At 45.6% G+C, this 18,652-nt stretch overlaps 1 protein-coding gene across 1 annotated transcript in view; it reads left to right on the forward strand.

Moving 5' to 3' along the window:
- DLAT (dihydrolipoamide S-acetyltransferase) overlaps positions 1-18,652 on the forward strand; it is a 236,143-nt gene that overhangs the window by 185,385 nt on the left and 32,106 nt on the right. Inside the window, exons 11-12 of the mRNA XM_078682302.1 lie at positions 10,582-10,700; positions 11,294-11,456. Coding sequence (XP_078538428.1) covers positions 10,582-10,700; positions 11,294-11,456 — 282 coding nt within the window. The remainder of the gene's footprint in view (positions 1-10,581; positions 10,701-11,293; positions 11,457-18,652) is intronic.

Raw genomic sequence — 18,652 nt, forward strand, 5'->3', positions numbered from 1 at the left:
CACTGTGTAAATCGTCTCTGCACCCGGACACCCCAGTGCAGGTAAACATTAACTCTTGATGCTTTCTTGGACCTTTGCCCCTTCTTACCTGAAGTCCAAAAGAACAGTCCTGTAAGACATCTGTGAGTGTGTCTGTGCAGTGAATGTTCTCCCATAGGACAACATTACTACATTCAAGGCTCGTGACTCAAATCTGACGGCTGTCCTTTTCTACTGTTTTTACTGTAAACTTTGATAATGACTAAAGAAAGTACTTACCCAAATCTGATGATCTTGGTGCCTAAATTAAATAGAAATTTTATTTTTCTACATTGGTCTCGAGTTACTCTTGAGTGTGTTTTCCATTTATTGACTGTGTTCAGCAAATGCTTAAAACTACCCTCTGATAAAGCTAAACTGCTTGCCCATACTACCACAAAGTAAGCATTTGGGATTATTAATTTAAGTAGTGTTAGCCAATAAGGGTCATCTGGACTTTCTACATAGTGTACCTTGTTTTGGTTCACTACACTAAAATCCAGCTTCCTACACAGCAAGACTACAAATGGAAGGCCGGAAGTCTTGTTTGCACTGTCTCTGTAGTGGGTGGCACAATGGATGCTGCAGTCCACTAATGAGATTACATTTTTAGGTCCTGGTTACACTTTGTATCTTTTATACTAGAGACTTCTAGAAAAGTGAAATATGCCAGTATATGGGTATGCCAATTCACCATGTTGAAAGGGGAAGTATAGGCACTTAATCACTGGTTAGCAGGGGTATGGTGCAAAGAGTTCTACAGCCAGCTAATATGTAGGGTTCAGCAAAAGGTGTAAAACACAGGGTAACCCTCAGAAAGAGCCAGTTTCCTACATGGGGCATCTCTCCAACATGGGGCATCTCTCCTTGAACTGTGAAATCGCCGGACGCAGACATTGTTTTATTGGTGTTTTTAGGGGAACTGTCAGCGAACATTCCCAGGTTTTTCAGCTTCAACAAATTGTCAGCTAGACATCAGCGTACAATACAGAATACACAGATTATATTCTCCAAAACCAAAGTATTCCACTGTGTATAATGGTAGACGGTCGCTCATTTAATCATTAGTAAAATCCTTACATCAGTTCTCTTGCACGCATTGACATATTTTTCTCTGTCTATGGATACAGTAAAACAATTGTCTTTTTTTTTATTTAAACACCGGGGCACAGCCCTCCAATCACCATACATGCACACTCTGGCACAGCATTTTTCTTTCTACTGAAATACATCCTTACTCTTGGTAATTATTGGGGTTGTAGTCTTCTCTGCATGTAAACATGCGCGCACAGCCTCCCCTTCTCCATACATCTATCAATTAGCACATCCTTCACAACAAACATGGGGAGAGAGATGAATAAGTACTAGGTGTTAAACAAAGTTACAACCCCATTGGTAACAGTTGCCATGTAAATATTTTCTCCAGGTGTTATAGCACGCTTTTACTGTGCTTCTACTACACTTGTCTCAGTTTCATGTGTCACTGTGTCTAGGTTGTGCAAAGGGCACTTTCAGCTTTTTGTGTCTTTAACCAGTAAACGTGCCATGTATTATGATTATTAAAAATGTGCTCCATCCATGCACTATATAGAGAGCCAGCTTCCTGCACAGTGATTCTGTGTGTAGGAAAGGACAGAGAAATTGAGTGGAACCCACAAGTTAAGGATAGCATTAAGAGTCTGAAGGAATCCATTTTTAAGTCTAGCGTAGAGACCCCTTAAGTCATCATGTAATAAAAATCACTGATAAACATGTAATGTACACAGCCACGCGTACTTTTTATTTGGAAAAAATGGGGCCCCTGCCTAATAGGATGAACCCTGGCAAGGTAAATTTGTTTTTTAGAAAGGAAAGTGCACACCGGGTTTAGTGTATTATTAATCTGAGAGTAATTTAGACATGTGTTTTACAATAAATCATTCTTCACTCATATAATTGTAGTTCATATCATTTTTTTGTTTTATTTAAGAATATTATCTGTTCCTGTTTTTTTACGTTTTTTTTCCCTTATTATACTTTTGCACATATATATCTACTTTTTTTGTTTACCAAGGACATTGTCATATACAAAAACATTAAGAAATTATCATATAAATAATCGCTTTTCTTAAAAATCACCACATAATCATTATAAGAAACTTAATGTAAACGCAGAATTAATTCCTTCAACGCGTTTCGGCCGTCGCCTTCCTCAGGAAATCTGCCTTGTTCTTTACTATAGTTAGCGTGGCTTGATTATAGGAGCAAACGGCTTCTAATAGATGTATTTTGTTTACTTCTGTGCGGAGGCCGAGGACCCAAATCTGTGTGTCTTGTCTAATGCTTATTTTGTGCTGTATGTCTCCGTCTATCAGTCTTGTTTGCTGCAAAGCCAGGGTAGCTTCCTGTGTGTTTGCTGGGTTCAGAGAGGGTGGTTTACATTATCTACTTTAGATCGCCTGTCGGATCCACCACAACTGTTGCCTCATTCTATTTCATGGGTCTGCATTTCTGCTATAGATAATTTTGAACCTAAAACTGGTCTGAGACTTCTTCTATGCGTTACCGCTTGGTCTGCTTGGATATGTGACTGCTAGCGTGTTCGGACCTGGATGCTACGCGCTAGGTGATCTCCTGATGTGTTCGGGTGTCGTCCTCGATGTATTCCGATTGTCGGTCACAGCCACGCGTACTACCACCCAACAGCCAACACACCCATGTTCATCAATTGGTCTGTACAACTGCATTCACATTTTGTTTCAGCCATTGAGTGACAACAATTTTTTCCTGAGCACCTTTGCACAGCTGCCTAAAAAGAGAAGCTCTCATTGCTATGGCTGGCGGGGCCAGTGGTTTGTTTTGCCAATGTCCTTCCCTTTTCATTCTTTTCCTTTTTTCTTTGTTTAGTCATCTTTGCATGTTCAAACTATTTCTTAAGTTTTATAGTAATTCAATGCATGTTTAAACTAATAAGAGTGTGCCTTTTTTCCGCTGCGCTGCAGGCTAGGGGCCGCCACACCTCAGTTGCATTTGGGTCCTGAGGCAGGGATTGAGAACATCAAGCTGTGGTAGCTGAATGTGGGAGCATGCTTGCTGCCCCCACCTCTCTCGCCTGAGAATCTAGAAGTTGATGACTCTGACCCCCAGAACGCGCAGAGAGTTACGAGAAACTCCTAAAGGCGAGGACTTATAGGCCCTCAACACTGTGCCCTGGCTGCCAAGTGGACAAATACACGGCTGATAAGGGAATCGGTGAGGTCAACGGGAATCCCTACTGCCTATCCTTGAGAGGTTGGCCTTTCCTTAGGGGATACTGATTCTTCTAGAGCACCAGGTAACAGGAGGAGTCTAGCAGTCTCCTTGCACTGCTCCTTATTAACCATGGGGAAGGTATACAGGAAACGTGGACAGAGTGCCCCTGGCCCGGACTCTATATATGCGCATACAGATGAGGAAGAGGAGGCCGGATTACCCACTCAGAAGTCCCCACAAGTCAAGCCAAAGCTCTGTGACATTATGCAGGCTATTACTGCATCTCGTAAAGTGCTGGAGGCAAGGATAGACACCACAGGTATGGATCTGAATCTACTTAAAGATGATCATCGCCGATTAGCAGAGGGTTACATCCACTGAGCGCACGCTGACTGACATACCCCCAGAGATTGCAGCACTGCAGCACTCACTGGCCATTATGGAAAGCAGAGGTAAGACCCTGGAAATGAAGGCAAAGGACAGTGAAAATAGATCCCACAGGAACAATATTTGAGTCATTGGTGTCCTTGAGCCCACAAAGCGGACCAATATGGTGGCCTACCTGGAAGCCTGGTTGCGTACAGAGGTAGCACTGATGGGCTTTCCTTGCTTTATGCCCTGGAGAGGACACACAGAGTTCCAGCATGCCCACCTAAGTCTAGAGCCCTCCGTGCCTGATAGTGGCTAGACTCCTCCAGTTTAGGGACTGTGATCACATACTGGCACAAGCCGGCTGAGGGGTGACCTACAGATCGACAACAGCAGAATTATGATATTCCTAGACGTCACCCGGGAAGTACAGAGACCACGGTCCACCTTCCTTGCTGTCAAAAGATGCCTCTGCCAACTGAACGTTCCTTATGCCATGATATTTCCAGCTAGTCTCCGAGTGGGCACACCTTCTAGTGTCCAGCTCTTCCAGACCCCACTAGAAGTCTGGATCTGGATTGAATCAAGTCCGAATGCTGAATGGGGATTCTTCACTGTTCACAGGAAAAAAAGCAGGCACAGATCAGAGAAGAGCACCGTCGCTGGAGGAGGCCTGTGACTAACGTCACAATGTAATCAGGGCAGTAACGAAAATCAGCAACACCGGCATGAGCCCCTGATCTTCTCTCAGTGAACAAGGCGACTGGACCTCAGAAGGATACCAGGTTGCTAGCTCTGCGGAGGACACATACACTGACCTACCTACAATTTCCCCTAAAACTGCAGATAAATCTTTTTGAGAGTGGTGTATAAATAACATTGACCAGCTCAGATGATTGACTTGGTCCTCTGGCACAGTATGTATGTTTTTCGCTTTCGACCTGCTCTCCTCTTGCTTAAGCGGGGTGGGGGGCTGACCCTATTCTCACCTGGCTCTGGATGGGGAAAAACCGGGCTGGGATGCTCTGCGTGATCACTGGCCACTTTCTTTCACCCCCTGTTGCAGTTTAATGGGTAGTCCCTCGAATAGCTACCTGTTGGTATCGTGTTTGGATGGAGCTTGGACTATTACCTGTCCTGGGGAGAGGGAGTTGGGGTTTTTACTATTTGGTTTTTTTTTCGGTTGGGGCTTGGGCGTGCCTGGCGAGTAGAGTACAATATAGACATACCGCAAGGGACATACAGGAGTAGACTGAGTGACCACAGGGAGTGGGGATACACGGCGCCCACCGTAGAATTTAAATGTCTCGCATGGAATGTTTGGGGGATGAACTCCATGATTAAACAACATAAAGTATATGCATATCTTGCTAAAAGTGGGGTCCACATTGCTGTGCTGCTGGAAACACTTATAACTGCCAAAGAGGGGGCAGCTCTACAGCGTAGGTGGCGCGGTCAAGCCTTCTATATAGACTACACAGCCTTTGCCAGAGGAGTGTTGGTGTGGATTAAACCCAGGGGTTCCTTTTCAGTGTACTGGCCACCTGGTCGATCCTGAGGAACATTACGTAGTGGTAAGTGGTAAATTGGATGGTTGGGATGTTACAGTTGGGAGTGTCTATGGCATAAATGTGGATCAAATCTTATTCCTAGCAACCCTTCCAGAACATTGGCACCATATCTAGTGGGATCGGTAATCCTGTCAGGAGATTACAATTGTGTAGCAGACATCGATTTAGACCGCCCCCACCCACCTTTGAGGGAGTGCCCAACCGTCAGAGTAACTGAAGCATTGCGGGACTGACAGTTCCAATGGGGGCTCATTGACTCGTGGGGAACATTTCATGCAGAAAAAATAGACTATTCTTTTTTTTTTCACACCTACATTATCTACATGTCCGATTAGATGCTATCCTTTGTACACCTGTTGTGCACGACCTTATAACTAGTGAGTACTTGGCTAGAACAATCTCTGATCATAACCCCCTCTTCTTGGGATTCAGTTGGACGCAAACTAGACTGTTTCCCCACTTGGCGACTAAAACCGGAAACCCTGGATTGTCCTGGTTTTCAGTCCGAGCTGCGAATAGCCATAGAGCAATATTTTGAGGAGAACAAAGGTATGGCATTGAGCCAACTTGTAGTATGCAATTCCTTCAAAGTAGTGATTAGGGGTAGGTGTATCTCCGAAGCAGTGGAAATTCGCTGGACCCCTCAACGGAATACCTTAGCCACAGAACAAAAATTGAGGGATGTAAAAAAAAAAATTTGACCGGAACATCGGGAACTGCAGGATATGTTACTGGAAGATAAAGAAAAAGTGGCAGAGCAGGTTCAAACACTGTGATGCTTTGACTATAGGAATTATATGATACAAGCACTTGCAGAGAGAGACCGTACGGGGGCACTCCTAGCATGGTTGGCTAATCCTGCAGCGACCGTATCCGATGTGGAGGCAGATTCCCCGGTAGGAGATATAGAACTACTTGAAGTCAGGGCCGCCATTAAACCAATGGCTAGAAATAGAACGCCCGGAACCGACGGCTTACCAGTCAAATTTTTCTCTATGTATGTTGAAGAGCTCGGACCCCGGCTGATGGAACTCTATAATTTAGCGAAACAAGAGGGCAGACTCCCTACGTCCATGAGGGAAGCTCTGGTTGTGCCATTGTTAAAACCCGGGAAGCCGGCTTTTGATAAAACAGCCTACAGACCACTATTGATGCTCAATCTGGATGATAAGATCCTTAGCAAAATTCTGACTCTCATTCATCTGGAACAAGCAGGTGTTATACCAGGCCTCAATACGCCCTTAATATTCAGAGACTTTTGCGGTTGTTGGAAGCAGATTAATATTGTAAGGAAGAGGCTGCAATCTTTGCGGTGGATATAGAAAAGGCCTTTGATAGCCTGGAATGGCCCTTCTTTTTAGAGTGATGCGAAGATTCTTACTGGGTTCTAGCTTTGTGGAATGGACTGCCTTACTATACTCAGAGTCTCAGGCTCAAGTACAGACGGAGGGGAACAATCTTGGACAGTTACCCATGTGGGTATAGGTACAAGTCAAGGTTGTCCCTTATCACCCCTACTGTTTGCCCTGACTATGGAGTCTTTGGCCTGCCAAGCCAGAACTGGGATCCCCTACCAGGGTCTGGAAGTCATGGGCAGGCAACACCATATTGCACTATATGCCGATGACTTTTTACTTTTCCTCCGTACCTTAAGGGAGGATTTTGAAGGGACAAGAGCTCCTTGCAAACCTCTGGAGTGTCTCGGGCCTACGAGTTAACTGGAGAAAATCGTGCCTGTTTCCTACTGCAGCGGGTAGAGATAGGCTGTAGCGGGTGAAGTGTTGTGGGAATCCAGATGCCTCCCGTACCTGGGGGTCAAAATCTACCATGATCCCGGAGGGCAATGTCTGGAAGGCTCTCCAAGGTGTGAAGGCGAATATGGGGTTTCGGGCTACCCTTCCTCTCTCGGTGATTGGCAGAATTGCCCTATTAAAAATGGTGACCTTGCCAAGGTTGCTATACTTCCTTGTAGTTCTACCTTTTTGGATCACGGCGGTTGTATTCCATACCTTACAAACATTGATAACAGGCTTTATCTGGGGATCTGGTAGGCGCAGGATAGCACTGACCGCCCTTCAGAGACCTAAGGCAGCGAGTGGCCTGGCACTTCCTGTTTCCGAGAGTTAATACATAGCTGCACAGTTGCAGTGGCTCGTGCAGTGGGTGGCCGGTAGGGTCCGCAGGACGGAGCACTTGGATCCCTCTGTCTGCTATCCCGTATCGCATTGCAACTTCCTGCCCCGGTGGTGGAAGACAGTTCTGAATTTAGAGTACTCAAAGTGTTTGTTCAAGAGCTTACAGAAGCCGTAAATTAGGCGAACATCCACTCTAGAAATTCCGTTGGAATTTCATCTGGGACTTCCACATGGTGGGAATTGGCAAGGGCAGAGGGAATGGATGGCGGCTTGAGCAACGGCGATTGGAGCACTTTTTATGAAGAAGGCTCTTTGCTATCATTCGAAGACTTCAGAGAGTGTCCTGATTTGCCACGGGGACACTTTCTGTTATATAGGGCCCTCTCCGCAGCGATTCACAAACACTGGGGGACAGGGCTTTCAGAACCTTCACTCTCGGGAGGGTGTCAATATCTAGTAGCTTCCTCAAGCACAAATAAGACAGTCACTTGCTACTACCGCTGGCTTCGGGGCGAGTCATTACCCACACTTGATAATTTACAATTACGATGGCTGGGAGGTCTGGGTGTCCCCATAGAAGAAAAAATGTGGGATGACTTAGTTGACTGCTTCCCCAGAGTATCTAGGAATGCCCAGCTTCAACTGATCATCTTTTATGTACTCCGCAGGATCTCACACCTGGACGGGATAAACCGCTATTTCATGACAGACACTACTAAATGCCCCCCGTTGTGAGGAGGTAGGGGCCGAATTCCTTCATATGTTCTGGAGTTGCCCGGAGCTGGGAAGCTTTTTTTGGGGGGGGGGGTCAGTGACCGATACCTTAGCTGAGGTGACTGAGAGGGAGGTTCACTGTACGCAGTGTCATTGTTTACTACATTGGTTCCCACACACATACAAGACTAAGTGACCAGCAGATTCCAGGACCTGGCACTCCTACTGACCAAGAGAGAGATTGCCAGATGCTGGAAATCCTAGAGGGGGCCTTCTGTAGAGGGGTGGAAAAAAGAGGTCATACGCTGGGCGGATTGAGAGGGGGCTGTGCGCCCGAGGGAGTCGAGAAGAGGCCGAAGATCCTTGGAGGCTGCCAGGGTGTTGGAGGCATTGGTGGAGGAGCTGAAGCACCCAGAGTCCTCCTCCCTTGAGGAGGCACTGAACACCCCCTGATACTGTAAGTAGCACACCTGCTCTCTATGTGGGATTCGGCTCTGAAGCCATGTAATTTTCCTTAGTATGAGACAATGGAGGGGTGTCTAAAGTGCTAGACAACACAAATCAGCATAGGACACTATCCCACACCATCTGAACGCTGCATCTCCTACGATAATGATAGATTCCTTCCTGATAAGGCCACAGACATGGCACGCACAGGGGTGTGTGACCTTTTATGATTTGCACCACATACCTCGGGGGACCTCTACCTGGGTGTGGCTCGAAGTGCACCCACGATTGAAAGTGCTTTCCACTGTGCATGATGCACATAAATTGTTGGGCTTGTACTTTTCCATTGCAGGCCCAACCGGAGGGGAGGTAGCCCTGACTATCAGATGACTGGATTAACACATATGCAATTGAATAACCATTTCTTGTTGAATTAGAGACCTGGTCTCGTTTTGTAATCAATTAAAATCTGTTTTTTTTTTTTAAGTTTACCTGTTTTAAGTACACCCTCCTAGTAGGATGCATCAAATTGTTCTATTAAAATTATATGCAGTGGTTGTTTTTACTTAAAAAAAAAAATTATTTCAAGCATATGGCCAGCATTTAAAGGCGGTGGCATTTTTTTTTTAACCATATGCTTACAATAAAAAAGTAACAATTGCATCAGCTTGTCAGTCCCAAGCCTATTTTCTTTGCCAGTGCTTTTTACAAAATGAGGCAATTTTGTCAGGTAAGATAATAACCAGCCTAGAACCTTTACTTAATCCTGAGAAGGGAGTGTTTATTTGGGGTAAGTATTTGTAAATTAAGATTCAGATAGTGGACGAGAAGCTATGAACTCATTTGATAAGGAGATACGAAATCTAGACTTGCAGATTTAAATCTGAGTGCAAGTGTAAATGTACTACTTTCTGCTATTCACGGTCCTCTGCAGGAGCCTGTATGGAAAGCTGGCCCAGGCATTAGGTTTCTGAGTACTTTCCTGGAAAGGTCATGTGACATTAGTGATATCACATGCCTGTTGTTGGACTTATTCCATAGCAGAAAAAATAAGCATACGGTTAATAGCAAACCTTGTCCAAACATAACATGTTAATCTGTCTTTGTACATGGAAACAATTATCCACATAGAGAAAGCAATACCCCACTACCCCCAGTAAATCTTATGTTGATTCATTTCTCTTCCAAGGTGTGAAGCAATTTATGCCCAGCCTTGCCTGGAGTAAAAGTCACACTGTCGCTGGGGTGGACAGGGGAAGGATTGGAGTGTGTGAATGTAGACAGCCAGCCACACCTGTAAGCATTTGCACCTTGCCACGACTGACCATGCCTTGGAACACCAAGGTACCCACAACTTGAGTGGGATTTACAGAACTCGTAACTCGTGGTGGCGATCTCTGCACATGTGCTTACACTGGCTAGAGATCCTGGCAGTAGTACGTTGTGTAAATGTGGAGTAACATCCAGAGCTGCTGACTTTGGCACTGGAGTGCCAGGAGTTTTCTCACCCCCCCCCCTACCCCCCCCCCCCACGCAATAGAATTTTATTGTGGGCAAACCATTTAATTGTCCTGTGTTCACTGTCAAATCTGTAATGTAATCTGGTGCTCATGTGAAGTGTTGTAATGCATTTGGGCCAAATTTGCGCAAAGTAAAAACTGCAGAAAAGCAAATTTGTCAAACATAAGTTTACAGCAAAATTTACCTTTGTAATTAATGCCCGTCTCCACAGATGATTGGACTAGTGATAATGGGTGGGTGGCCTCAACTTGTATAAAAAAGATTAAAATAAATGCTTCAATTTCGTGTTGTTGTCGAAGTCTCCCAAAAAGTTTTTGCATTACTTGTGTCTTAATGTGCAGCTAATGTTGGATGCACAGTGCTGAAGCTGTTCTGCCTTTAGAGGCACCCCATCCTAGCCGCTAATGTGTTGTCTTTGTAACATTTCTGGTGTGTGGGGCCTAGTTAACTGTTGAGTGTTTAGTAATGTGGGCATAATGCTGTCGTTGATGTCACTATTTCAAGAAGTAAACTGTAAATGGGTACATAATGAATCTTTGAACTTACTGGAAAAATGTTTTATCGCCCTGGCACAGGTGGTGAAAAAGGACAACATTAAGCTCTCCATCAATGACTTCATTATCAAGGCCTCTGCGTTGTCGTGTTTAAAGGTTCCTGAAGCAAACTCTTCCTGGATGGATACTGTCATTAGGCAGTAAGTGCATGCATTCACTTTCCTACTATCCTTTTATATTCAATTTCCTGTATTGATCAACTTTGCAACTTTGTTTTTTAATTTTTTTGTTCAACTGCCTCCATTTAACTTACTTGATAAAAAACGACCAGCAGAGGTCAGTAAAATACCAGAATCATTTAAGCATTCTCTAGATTCCAGTCCATAGAAATGGTCTTCCCCGAGCACCCATAGACAATAATATTTCTCTCCATGTGTTCTCATACCTGGCCTGTCACGCAGTTTGGTGCTTACTTTCCCTCCATGTCAAAGAACAGTAGATGTTTCAGCATTCAGCACCCAGGCTAATGTGCTTCATAGCTATATACATATAAGGTCCCAAAGGCGAGACTGATTGCATTGCAAATGCTTGTCTACATTTTGGACCTTGCTTAAATGTATGCCATGCCCATCCTTAATTTGTAAACTCCTCGTTGTGCATACCGTCCACTATCCACTACAGCCTAGCTGTACGTGTGAGCTTTTGTGAAGCTTTTTACAAAGAGTTGTGTTGAAGGAAGCTCGTTTGTTGTTAATCCAGACATTGATTATTGGTGCCCCTTGTTTTCCCACAGAAACCACGTGGTGGATGTAAACGTTGCTGTGAGCACTCCAGCTGGCCTTATTACTCCTATAGTCTTCAACGCACACATAAAGGGCCTGGCCTCCATTAGCAGTGACGTTGTTTCTTTGGCAGCCAGAGCAAGAGAAGGAAAACTCCGGCCTCATGAATTCCAGGTGAGTGGTTTGACAAGCCAGTAATATTTTTTGACAAACCGGTGATATTTGTTTCCTTTAGTTGTGGTGTTTTTTTGTTGTTTTTGTTTGAAGTTTGATGAAGTCCCAAAGTGTCTAGTATGTTTGGTTTTTCTGGTAGTATTTGAAACCTAGCCGGTTTACAAGTGCTGTGGTTACTAATTGGTTTTGGAAGTCTCAATGAATGAAATTGTTCTATTTTAGGAATCTGTTGGCACTATTGCGCATCTCTTTTTTTTGTATTTGGGCTCATAGAAATGCACGTCTGTGTTTGCGTTAGAAACGGTTAAACTTATTTGCTGAAAAGTGTATTTCAAAATAGCAGACCCTTTTAAGGTGAAAAGGTATAGTTAGATGAATAGGTGAAAATGTCCAGAACAGCATTGATTCTGGGTGTGTGTTTGCCTTTGTTTTTTTTGTGTGTGCTCGCGAGTGTGTTTTTTATTTATCTGTGTGTTTATGTTGAAGGAGATGACGAGGCAGCAGGTATGTACTACTGTTTGTGTTGTGTCACATCTGGCAAGAACAGGTTGAAAACGAGCAAAGTGCAGGTAAATATCTTGTGCTGAGTAAAGAAAAGGACAGGGGAAAGTGAGTAAATACCTTGACTGCCTTTGCTGTATTTTGTCTTTATTTATTGAAACGTGGACCATAACTCTTCCGTTCTGTGCTGACCTCAGTCCAAAAGTTGTACACTTAAAAGCACTGCACAGTGTGCCATTCTCTGAGCTTGCTCTGATGTGCAGTAAGTTACCTCGCTGCATCTGTTCAATCCTCATTGTCCCACGATGGTGTCCTTAAGTACGTGCTATCTGCAGTTGGGAGCTTCGTCCAATAATCTAAGTCAGGAATACAAATTGCCTCAGTTCCGTAGGCCCGCATGTCCGCCATTTTGTATTCCTCTTAAGTTGCCTCATGTCTTCTATGCTCCATGATACTATCTAAATAATCTAAACACATGTACATGACGTCACTATCCAATGTGTTTGTTATCAACAGGCGTACTACTGTGTAGAGACACTTTCTTATTTTGATTCTCTCATTTTCGTGGTTAAAGCATCTTTTCATGTTCTAGTTGTTTTTGACACGCATTCTAACTAATTGAGTAAAGAAAGAACATGTGTGTACCATGCTTGGCCTGAGAATGGAGCGTTTAAACAGGGATGTCAATGTCTAAAACCAAACCTGGAGGGCACAATCTTCTGTCCTTCCCCTCCACTGCAATCCAGTTTCACTATTTACTTCATTTACGTTACATCCTCTTCGGGAGGAGTGTGAGAGTGCATCACTCAAGGTTTTCTGCAGGTCTGATTGTCTTTCGTGCACGACAGCCACATTTTCACTTATGCAGATCGCGCCGTCACAGATTTGATTCACGAGCCTTAGTTCAAAAGGATGAATAATTGAGATGGTGCAAATACACTAATGAAAATGCATAATATTTATGTACCATTAGATAGATGCCAGGACATCAAAGTTACCACTACAGGTAATGCTATTACATTGACTGAGGTATGTAAGTACAAGGGGAAGTGGGTAGGGGTTATAGTAAGCGGTACATTTCAATATTGTTCAGTTTGGAATTAGGGTAATTGGTTATTTCTGATGGATACATCTGCCTGTGGATTCCTCACCTTGTGAATCCTCACCTTATGAATATCCCCTGCGCCAGCATTCCGCGAAAGGTTTTCCTAGTTTTCTGCGCCGACGAAGTCGTAATAGCGTAATGGCTCCGCACGTGGCTCCGCATGACGTCACCGGAGCCATAAGAGGACCTCGTCTGCGTGATTACGTCAGTTCCCTTTTTTCCGCGCTGTCGATGGGAAAGTTTTTTTCTGGGACTTTCCATACTTAGTTTGGATACTTTGTATTTTTGATTGTATCTCTTCCTTTCTTTGTCATGTCTGCTCTGAGGAAGTCGGGGTTTAAACCTTGCAGGGAATACGGTAAACATATGTCAATTATTGACCCGCATGAGGATTGTCTTTGGTGTTCATCTTCAGACCATGACGTCGAGGGATGCTCTTCATGCAGGAAGATGAATCCGAAGGCTTTAAAGGAGCAAGAAGCAAAGCTTTACATGGCTAAAGCAAGAAAAGAAAAAAAGGAGTCGAAAAAGGTCAAAGTCTAGTTCTTTGTCGCCTGAATCCAAGAAGAAGCATAAGAAGAGGAGACATGCTTCTCGACGCCAATCTTCAAAGTTTGTGGTGCCAAGGTCGCCTTCTCCTCCTCCTCGATGTCGAGAAAAGGACTTTGTCTACCTTCAGTTTCTCTTCAGGGAATCTGGCTCATTCTCCTTCCTATAAGGAGACTCCAGAGCAGGCAACGACGCCGAGATTCTCTCAGTCGAATCTGGCTGATGATGAGGTTCCTTCGGCTCCAGATGTTACACCTGTGGCTCCGACTGCAGAGGTACCTCGATTGAATCCGGAACTGGCTTCTTACCCTCAGTTTCCGATGCCGAGTTCTGATCCCTCGCATTTTTTAGATGCGATGTATGGTGTTTTCACCAGGGCATCGTACCACTCTGGAGCACCTTCGGGTCCCATGGGTCCTTTGGCATATAATTTGAGTGTGCCTCACCATTATCCTCAGGTCCCCTTTATGCCGTTCATGCCAGCGACGTCGTCCTGGTCTTTTCCGGCTCCGAAAATGTCAATGCCGTATGGTCAGTCTCCGGCTCCATCCCGTGATGCTTCTCGGATTCGAACGGCGCCGGATATGGATCCACCTTCGACGCCGCTTCCGGAGCTGTCGACGCCGCAACCGAAGATGCGATCGGGGAGAGAGGCGCAGAGGTTATTGGAAGAGGAGCAGCACCAGGCTGATGAGAGGGAGGGAGGAAGGAGAGGTGTATGACACAGAAAATGTGTTTGAAGACTTGTGTGAAGTAATTAGGCTTGACACTTCTCCAGAGTGGGACTTTGTTTCTCAAAAGGCTTCTCCCTCTAAGGATATTGCGCCATATCAGACAGTTATTAGGAAGGCTGCAGAACATTTGGACTTGCAGCTTCCTGTGGCGGAGTATAAGCCTAATCTTCTCACTGAAGTGATTCATTCTCTTTCTTCGGCGGTTGAGACACTTTTGCCATTTAATGATGCTCTTACTGAGCCAATACTTGATGTGTGGCGCAATGCTCTTTCGGGTCCTGCAGTTTCGAGGTCAGTCTCAAGAAGGTAGAGACCGGATCCTAGAGATCTCGTTTTCCTTTCCTCTCACCCGTCTCCTGAAAGTCTGGTTGTGCAGGCTTCTTGCTCAAAGCAGTCATCAGTGGCGTTTACGCAGGCTCCGGCAGACAGGGATTCTAAGAAGTTGGAGCAGTCTGCGAAAAAGGTCTTTTCTTCAGCCAGTATGGCATTAAAGTCTACCAATGCCACTTGTCTCTTGGGCAGGTACATTCATGCTTTAATGGACTCTGCGAAACAGCTTCTCCCTAAGTTATCTGAGGAGGACAAGGGGAATCTGAGTGAGGTGTTGGTGGATGCTCAAGCGGCTGCTCACCAGTTTATCCAGTCTGGTCTGGATACAGCGGATTCTGTGGCCAGGGTTATGGGCTTGTCTGTTGCTACAAGGAGGCACGCATTGTTGAAATCTTTGGGGTTCTCGCCCGACATGCAGGCTGCTCTTATTGATTTGCCATTTGATGATTCCAAGCTTTTTGGTGAAAAGGCGGACTCTGCCGTGCAGAGATTTATGGACAGTAAGGCAACGGCAAGGCCTTTGGGTCTGCAGTCACAATTAAGAGGCTATGGATATAAAGGAGACCGTGGCTTTGGGAAGTCTTCCTTTCGTGGGTCCAGACAGCCTCAGCAACTGCAGCAAAACCTCTTGTATAAGAGCTACCGGGGTAAAGGCAGAGGTTGCCTTTGTGGAGCCGAGCGTCAACCCTCTTCCTCCTCTACCTCCCCAACCCCTCCTGGTAATGCAGGAAAGCAGCCCTAGATCTGCCATCCTCGATCATATAGGTCCAGTGGGAGGCCGGCTTACACATATTCTACAAGATTGGAAGTTAATCACTTCGGACCTTTGTGTTTTAGATCTTGTAGAGAATGGGTATGCCCTTCCCTTAAGGGAATTCCTTCCTCCTTGCCAGGGGTTTTGCACGGAGGATCATTTGCTTCTCCTTCAGAAGGAGGTTCTTACCTTATTACAGAAAGGTGCAATAGAGGTGGTTCCGGAGCAGGAAAGGGGTCAGGGTTGCTACTCCCGGTAATTCCTGATCCCCAAGAAGGATGGCAGGTTACGTCCTATCCTGGACCTCAGAATCTTGAATCTGTTTCTCAAGCAGGAGAGGTTCAATATGCTCACCCTAGCGCAGGTTCTTCAGGCGCTGCAACAAGATTACTGGATGGTGTCCATCGACTTACAGGATGCGTATTTTCACATCCCAATCCTGAAGTTGCACAGGAAGTATCTCCGTTTTACGGTTCGGTCGCAACATTACCAATTTGCGGTCCTTCCGTTTGGTCTTACTAGCGCACCTCGAGTCTTCACCAAGGTGATGGCAGTGTTGGCTGCCCATCTCAGTAGGTCAGGGATTCCTCTTTTCCCTTACCTGGACAATTGGCGATTAAAAGCAGAGTCGCCAGTGATGGTGCGACATCATCTGCAGGTTACAACTCAGCTATTGTGCAAATTGGGTTTTTCGATAAATGCACCCAAGTCTCACCTGGTGCCCTCAACGCAACCTGTTCATAGGGGCGGTACTGGATACCACTGTGTGTCGTCGAGCTTTCCTGCCTCAGCAAAGGATTCTCGACATTCAGTAAATGATTCCTCTGTTTTACAATGGAGCGGTTGTTCCAGATCTGAAGGTCCTTCGCCTGCTCGGTCTGTTTGCTTCCTGCATCTCAGGGAGTCTGTAAGGATCTTCAGAGATGCTGTAGCGGATCTGTCTTGGTGGAGCGTGGAGGGCAATCTGTCTCAAGGGAAGCCCTTCCATCTTCCTCCATCGGTGGCCACAGTGATAACTGATGCTTCTACCCAAGGGGGGAGTGCTCATCTGGGGGAACAGGAGATCAAGGGTCTTTGGTCTCTAGAGGAAAGGTTGCTTCACATCAACCTTCTGGAATTGCGGGCAATAAGTTTGGCGCTCAAGGCCTTTCTCCCTTCCCTTCGCTGTCAGTCGGTTCAAGTCCTGACGGACAACACTGCCGCGATGTGGTACGTCAACAAGCAGGAAGGAATAGGGTCGTATCGTCTCTGAAGAGAGGCGTTGCAGCTCTGGTTCTGGGCTCAGGACCAGTGGATTTGCTTGATGGCAAATCATCTGACGGGGTGCTAAACGTGTGTGCGGACATTCTCAATCGACAGTTCGCCGACAACGAGTGGCGGCTTCATCTGGAGGTAGTTCGATACATCTTCTCGACGTGGGGAACTCCTCGGGTGGACCCGTTTGCTACTCTAGAGAACGCGCACTGCCTGTCATTCTGCAGTCTCCAGTTTCCGAGGCAGGGAGCGTTGGGCGAAGCGTTTCAGTTGAGTTGGAGCTCACAACTCCTTTACACGTTTCCTCCCATACCCTTAATTCCTCTGGTTCTGAGGAAGATTCGCCAAGACCGGTTCCAAAATATATTGATTGTTCTGGATTGGCCAAGAAGGGTGTGGTACACGGACCTACTTCACCTTTCATCGCACCCTCCGCTCTGTCTCCCTCTCAGGGTAGACCTTCTCTCTCAGATGGTGGGGCAGGTTCTACACCCCACCTCCAGAGCCTGCACCTATATACCAGGAGATTGAACGGCGCAACCTGAATACTTTTTCTCTCCCGCCTGATGTGGTTAGGTTATATTATCGGCCAGGCGACACTCAACCAAGTCTATGTACTCCTACAGGTGGTCTAAATTTGTTAGATGGTGTGGAGAGAAATCTATTGATCCTCTGAAAGTGCATCTTTCTGATGATCTTTGTTTTTCACTTCATTTGGCTCAGCAGGGTTGTGCTGTGGCCACTGGTAAAGGATATTTGTCGGCTTTTTCTGCATTTCTTTGCGTGCCCGATCAGCCTTCTCTTTATAAGTCTCCTATAGTCTTAAGATTCATTAGGGGCTTACTAACATGTTTCCTCCAACTCCTTTTGTTATGCCCTAGTGGGATTTAAATTTGGTATTAACTTTGTTAATGTTTTCCACGTTTGATCCTATGTATAGTTGTCCTTTGAGACTTCTGACATTCAAAACGGTCTTTTTAGTGGCTATCACCTCGGCTAGGAGGGTGAGTGAGCTTCAGGCTTTGAGTTCAAAGCCTCCTTTTCTGACTGTACACGCTGAAAGGATGTTAGCCAGTATTGGGGTATCTTTCATAGATTCACATGCCTGCATCATTCCCCGTCGCCGAGGCGGGAGTCCCACGGTAAATACAAAAGTAGTGCCAAATGTAAATAATGGTAGTAGGCTCAAAGAAAAGGCCTGAGGCCTATATCTTAGTTGCCTATCTACCTCATTATGCTAAAAGGACCAAAAAAGGGTCCCCACCAATCCGCTATCAGCACCCTCTAGAACACTCTGAGCAGAGTCAGTTCTCCTCAGATTTTCACCGCACTTCGTGTGGAAGGGAGTCTCCCTGAGTGCCTCTCAGTTTTTCTTCATGATGTCTGACAAGAAGGCCTTTTTCAAACCCTGCAGAACCTGCAATAAGAAGAGGGTCCATGTGGATGACCAACACAAGGACTGCATCTACTGCCAATACCCGAAGCATGAGGCAAAAGATTGCAAAATGTGCCGTATCTTCCCTTCTACAACCCTTTGGGATAGGGAGGCAAGAGTACTGATGTGGCTTAAATCTTCTTCGGCTGAAGTGGATGACAGAGCCTCAACTTCCAGCAAGGGAGCTAGATCACAGGACACATCTTCAAGTGAGGGGAGAAAACACCACAAATCCTCCCACTCTACTTCTGACCCTTCTCAGAGGTCTCCTGTATTTTCCTCTGGGTCAGCGCAGTCTCAGTCCTCTGCTCTGAAGGACTCTAAGAAGCCATCTTCAAAAACAGTGAGTAAAAACCTTTCTAAATCTCTGGCTTTCCCTCCTTTGTTGACGATTTCTGTCACTCGACGGAGACTATTTCAATAACGTCGATCACCTCTCCTATTCTGTCAACGAGGATTACTATCCTGTCAAAGAATACCATCGTAGAAGAATCGTCGACGAAGGCCTCATCGACGAAGTTAACGTTTAAGTCC

The sequence above is a fragment of the Lissotriton helveticus genome, chromosome 3_1 (genome assembly GCF_964261635.1).
Source record: "Lissotriton helveticus chromosome 3_1, aLisHel1.1, whole genome shotgun sequence".
In the NCBI taxonomy this organism is placed as follows: domain Eukaryota; kingdom Metazoa; phylum Chordata; class Amphibia; order Caudata; family Salamandridae; genus Lissotriton; species Lissotriton helveticus.